Here is a 6,000-nt window from a genome sequence, read left to right as displayed (position 1 = left end):
ACTGGAGAAATGCCCTGTTCTGTTCCTTCCCTCTGAAGCACCTGGCACCGGCTGCTGTCAGAGACAGGACACTGGGCTGGAGGGACCATTGATCTGACCCAATCTGGATGGTCTTACGATGCAGATGCAAAAAACGCTGAAGAAAATCGGCCTTAAAAGAACAGAGGTTCCGTGAAGTCTCCCAGGGACTTTGCTGCTGGCGCCAGGTCACCGGAAGGCCTGGAGATCCCCGGGGCTGGGCTGCGGAGAAAACTCTCCCAGAGCGAGCTGGCCAGAAGGAACACACATGGCCAGCTCTACTCGCCAAAGCCGAGGCCGTCGTTGTGACGAGGCTGGGGGAAAACACGGACGTGTCTTTCTTACCCTTCCTCCTCACTAGCGCGTTCTCTAGATAGTCGTCCTCCGTCACCTCCCGCCCGTTGAGTTTCAGCTCCAGCGTGAAATCCCGAACAGCCCAGATGAATTTGGGGAAGAAGCGGGGGTACTGACTGTCGTCCTCAAAGCCATCCTGGGCCTGGGCTTTCGTCCGGATGTGGGTGCTGATCTCGGACACAAAGCTACTCATAGGGCTGAGGAATCTAGGTGGGGCCGTAGCAAAGGCACGGGGCAGAACAGCCCCCCATGTCCAACATGGAGCCCTCCCCTGCCCCCCATGGCCACCCCACGACAAGGATACTGCAGCTGCTCCATGGCATACTGGTCGATGGTCCCTTTGCTGTTGTAGACCAGGGTGCTGCTGAGCAGCACGGCCAGCGCGAAGATCCACGCGTCGTTCTTGGTGTCGCCCTGGGCAGGAAGGAGAAGGTTGGTGGCATGACACAGACTCCTGGAGTTGAGTTTTGGGGCCCTAGCAGCCATTGGGGCTGGAGAGATGAGCCCCCTCCCAGCGACGCCGTGACGAGGGACAGCCAGGCTGGGAGACGCAGGCCTTCGCCTGGTTTTGTACCCCGGTTCTGGGATTTCTAGGGGTGCTGCTGAATGCACGATCCCTGCGAGAGCTGCCACGTGGCTGCCGCCTGACCAGCCCAAACTCCAGGTGGCCCCCCCAGAGTTGAGCCCCGAGTCCTCCGGCTCCACCGCTTCTGCTGTCAGTTACCTGGCTGGCCTCCCTCCCACCTGCGCTGGGCTGACCTGTGCCAAATGGGGAAACCCCCCAACACATTCAACCGGCAACCTGCCAGGCCATGCAAAAACCGGCCAGGTAGCAGCTCTACCTCCCACTCAGCGGCTCCTACCCCGGATCGCTCTGGAGGAAGCTCCTGCAGACGGCGCTAACCTTCCCCGGGGCCTCTGCTCCTGACGCCCTGTGGAGCCTGGGAAACCCCCAGACCTGTTTGCCCAAGATGCCCTGGAGATCCCACATCGCTGCAGCCAGGCGCCCAAGGCTTCGTTTTGTTTTCTAGCCCTGCAGGAGATGAGGGCAGCTCCCTCCTGGGCATTAATGAGATTCCATGTGCCACGGGGCCAGGCAGTCATCTGGGGAGGGGGCAGAGCTGGAGTCTCTGAGAACGGCGCCCGCCGTCTCCTGAGGTCGTGAGTGTCCTGGTAGCAGTGGGCAGGTGGTGCCAGGGCTGGCGCTAGGGGGCCTGTGCTGCAGGGGGCAGGGTAGGGGCTCAGTCAGGGGCTGCTACTCAAAGTCCATTCGGGGCAAAGATTTTGCCCTCTGACATTCCCTGCTAGGGTGCCGGAGGAGACGTCCCCCTTTGCTCAGGTCTGTGGGTTGGGGAGCGTTTTCTCAGCCCCCCAGGGCAGCGGGGAGTTGTGGCATGCCCCCTTTCACCAGAGGGGGGCTGAGTCCCTGCACACAAAGGCCGCCTCCCACTCAGACCCTGACAGTGACCTCGGCAGCTCCTGCCCCCACTCACCTTCTCCACGTCGCCCAGCCCCTCGGTGTCCAGCAGCACCAGGGTGTGGCCAGCCTGGCACGGGTGGGGCAGGCACCACATCCAGATGCCCTTGGTGTGCGACTGCACCGTGGAGCCCAGCGAGAACCCTGGGGAGAGAGACACGGTTGGGTCCCAGGAGGTCGTTGTCCCACTGCCCTTATGGGGGGAGGAGGGGCTCGGCTGAGGCATATATGGTACAGCTACTACATATGATAGACAGATAGATAGAGGGGTGGATGGGGATGGATAGATTAGATAGATAGAGGAGGGGGTCTGGGGACAGACAGACAGACGGAGTTGGTGTTGGGGACAGACAGACAGAAGGACAGACAGACAGCGGCTGTGCACAGGGTTAGCTATGTGGATGGTCGCCCACTAGCCAGCACACATTGGTCAGAGATTGGACAGACCCCTGTGCCGGCCGTTCTCGGTTCCTGGCCCTGCCTCCATGCCGGCGGCTGCACGTGATGAGCCCGCGAGGTCCCTTCCAGCCCCACGTTCCCGTGGCTCGATAACAGACTCACGTGAGCCGCTGGGAGCAGGGGGATTTCCTGGCCAGCCCAAGGGGGAGGTGAAGCAGAAGGTCTCATCCGTTCTCCTGCCGGCCAGCTGGTTCAGGAGGTAGGACTTGCCGGTGCGATACAGCCCAGCCACGGCCACCACCACCACGGGCTGATCCACGTCGCGCAGGGCCTCCAGCGCCTCCTCCATCACCTCCAGCTCCCCGTCGGCCGGGTTGGCTACGAGGCACACGGGCTGCTCCATCGCCCACCTGCAGAACAGCAGGCGCAGAGCTGGAGCCGGGGGGAGAGTGGGGGGAGGGTGGCTCCGGCGTTTCCCTCCACCCCAAACCCCTGTTCTCAGGCCGCTCCGCAGGGGCCGCAGCCCCCAGCATGAGAGTCACTGTCAGACACACGACCGCTGCCTCGCCACCCTCCCAAGAGAGACGCTGCCGGGGGGAACCCAGGCCCTGCGAGAGGAAGTGACTCGCTGAAGGTTGTGTATGAAGTTCGGTGACACAGCAGGGACAGAACCCAGGAGTCCTGGCTCCCCCCCCACAGATCCCACTCCTCTCCCAAAGCAGGGATAGAACCCAGGAGTCCTGGCTCCCAGCCCCTCCACCCCTGCTCTAGCCACTAGACCCCACTCCCCTCCCAGAGCCGGGGAGAGAACCCAGGAATCCTGGCTCCCAGCCCCCCCTGCTCTAACCACTAGACCCCACTCCCCTCCCAGAGCCGCAGAGAGAACCCAGGAGTCCTGGCTCCCAGCCCCTCCACCCCTGCTCTAGCCACTAGACCCCACTCCCCTCCCAGAGCCGGGGAGAGAACCCAGGAATCCTGGCTCCCAGCCCCCCCTGCTCTAACCACTAGACCCCACTCCCCTCCCAGAGCCAGGGAGAGAACCCAGGAGTCCTGGCTCCCAGCCCCTCCACCCCTGCTCTAACCACCAGCCCCCACTCCCCTCCCAGAACCGAGGAAAGAACCCAGAAGTCCCGGCTCCCAGCCCCTCCACCCTTGCTCTAACCACTAGACTCCACTCCCCTCCCAGAGCCGGGGAGAGAACCCAGGAGTCCTGGCTCCCAGCCCCCCCCGTTCTAACCACTAGACTCCACTCCCCTCCCAGAGCCGGAGAGAGAACCTAGGAGTCCTGGCTCCCAGCCCTCCCCTGCTCTAACCACTAGACCCTACTCCCCTCCCAGAGCTGCAGAGAGAACCCAGGAGTCCAGGCTCCCAGCCCTCCCCTGCTCTAACCACTAGACCCCACTCCCCTCCCAGAGCCGGGGAGAGAACCCAGGAGTCCAGGCTCCCAGCCCTCCCCTGCTCTAACCACTAGACCCCACTCCCCTCCCAGAGCCGGGGAGACAACCCAGGAGTCCTGGCTCCCAGCCCCCCCCCCGTTCTAACTACTAGACCCCACTCCCCTCCCACAGCCGGGGAGAGAACCCAGGAGTCCTGGTTCCCAGCCCTCCCCTGCTCTAACCACTAGACCCCACTCCCCTCCCAGAGCCAGGGAGAGAACCCAGGAGTCCTGGTTCCCAGCCCTCCCCGCTCTAACCACTAGACCCCACTCCCCTCCCAGAGCCAGGGAGAGAACCCAGGAGTCCTGGCTCCCAGCCCTCCCCACTCTAACCACTAGACCCCACTCCCCTCCCAGAGCCGGGGAGAGAACCCAGGAGTCCTGGCTCCCACACTTCTGCTTTAACCACATCCGACCTTAGGAAATTTAGGTGGCAAGAGATTAAACTTTCCTCCCCCTTGTTCTTTATTCCATCCGACCCCCCCTCACTCCCAACCTCTTTATTCCAGACACTTCTCTGCACTTCCCTCTTCCTTCCCTTTCCGCCCCACCAGCTCCGTGGACCGGACCGGCTGGGATCCCGCAGCTCGCTCAGGCCAACCCTCGGCCTTCAGCAGCCGCTGATCAAACACTGGAGCGCGACTGGACCGGCCACAGAGCCAGCGATTCCCCGCCCGGCTCGCCTAAGAGCTAACGGAGAGAAAATCCCAGCCGCTCGCTTCCTCTCGGCTCTCTGCACCTTGGCGGATGTTTGAGATTGAAAGTGAAATCGATTTCTGAGCGGGCCGGGGGGGGGAGGGGCAGTAGCTCGTGTAGGACCCACTCCTGCGGGGGAGAGACGCTTTCACGCTTACGCCGAGCTCCTCTTCGGGCTGGGACACGGCCCTGGGCGGCGGGAGAGTTCGGGGGAAGGCAGCTTCCCTCAGCCCAGTTCTGGCTGTGTCCACACACCGGCCTTGCTCCAGTCAATGTAAGTGTCCCACTCCCCTGAACTGCTAACGCCGCCCCCGCAAGCAGCGCAGGGCTTATGTCGGTGCAGTGACCCTGGTGTGGACAAGGCAGGTTACCTCGGCTGTGGGCTCTCACGCCCGTCCATTTCATGGCTCCCTGCTTCCCTGCTCAGAGCCAGGAAACACTGTCACCCCAGAGCGAGTGGGCAGCTCCAGCTACAGCCAGCTGCCCCCTCCCTGGGGTCCTGGCTCCCCCCTGCCAGCCAGGCTGATGGCTGGGCTCTGGGGTCCCTGTTCCCCACTGGGAGGGAGCGGGGAGCCGAGAGCCGGGGGGAGCTGCACAGAGCTGAGCGGGTCTGTAAGTCGACCTAACGTACATGGCCGCATGGTTGTAGGTTAGAGGAGCCCTTAGTACATGTCCCAGCCCTCCAGGGGAGCTCGGTGAAGCTGGAAAGCTCCTCTCTCTCCCGCCAGCAGCTGGGCCAGTGAAAGCGATTCCCTCCCCCACCTCGTCTCTCTAACGTCCTGCGACTGACACGGCTACCGCGGCACTGCAGAGTTTTCTCATGGAAAGTGAAAACAGGAGGGAAAAGATTGATTTCACTGGGGCTTGGGAACAACACACAGAGCAGATTCCAACCCTGCCATGCCCTCTCCTCTGGGATTTGTAATAATTAGCTATCAACAGGACGGGCCAGTCCATCAGAAATGAACTCTGTCAAGGTTATGCTTCATGCCACGCAGGCAGAGATGTTAGATAAAACCACCGAATCCTCTTGCTGGAAGGCTGCAGAGTAACACGACTTCATTACTCAGAATCCAGGATGATCACACACAAGAACCAAAACCAGAGAGAGACAAAGCAGGCTGCTCCAAAAGAGCAGGAGGCCCAGTTCACCCCATCTTGCTCTAGGCTGGCTCTCCACAGACTAATTCAGATGCACACTTCCTTACAGAGTCTCCGACCGGCCAGCAGGCTCAGGAAAACCCCTGGGTAAATGCAAGCAAAAGCTTGCATTTTTTTAACACAGTTTGCGACACACGGCCGGTCTAGCTGTTCAGGGCAGAGCCCTCGCTTTTGTGTTCTTCCCACTGTATGTCTCCAAAGCCAAGGGACTGGTGTGACATTACTAACATAACCTGGGACTATATAGATCATTGTTGCAACCACTGTTATATATTTGCAGCAAACATTATACAAAGGTTGTTGTGTGAGGGGTCTATGGAAAGGTTCTGATTTGCTGGTTACGATGATGCTGTCTGTAGGGGTGTATCATTTTGCAGCTGAAGTGATGAATATTGGCTCTGTCCTGGTATCTCAATGTGTTTTGATTCTAAGTAGCCTCAGTGAAGCATTTGGTCAGCTT

General features: G+C 61.0%; 1 protein-coding gene across 2 annotated transcripts in view; it reads right to left on the bottom strand.

Moving 5' to 3' along the window:
* LOC127038119 (guanylate-binding protein 4-like) overlaps positions 1-4,612 on the bottom strand; it is a 12,445-nt gene extending 7,833 nt beyond the window's left edge. The window contains exons 1-5 of one of the 2 annotated variants that reach the window (XM_050930547.1): positions 4,248-4,612; positions 2,478-2,658; positions 1,866-1,994; positions 677-786; positions 364-557 (exon numbers count right to left, since the gene is read on the bottom strand). In XM_050930547.1, the coding sequence (XP_050786504.1) occupies positions 364-557; positions 677-786; positions 1,866-1,994; positions 2,478-2,651 (607 nt within the window). In that variant the 5' untranslated portion in view covers positions 2,652-2,658; positions 4,248-4,612. The remainder of the gene's footprint in view (positions 1-363; positions 558-676; positions 787-1,865; positions 1,995-2,477; positions 2,659-4,247) is intronic. The other variant, XM_050930548.1, reaches the window with a different exon arrangement.
* Positions 4,613-6,000: the final 1,388 nt, after the last annotated feature.

This window comes from Gopherus flavomarginatus, chromosome 20, assembly GCF_025201925.1.
Source record: "Gopherus flavomarginatus isolate rGopFla2 chromosome 20, rGopFla2.mat.asm, whole genome shotgun sequence".
NCBI lineage: Eukaryota > Metazoa > Chordata > Testudines > Testudinidae > Gopherus > Gopherus flavomarginatus.
This window is presented reverse-complemented; position numbering and strand designations above follow the sequence as displayed.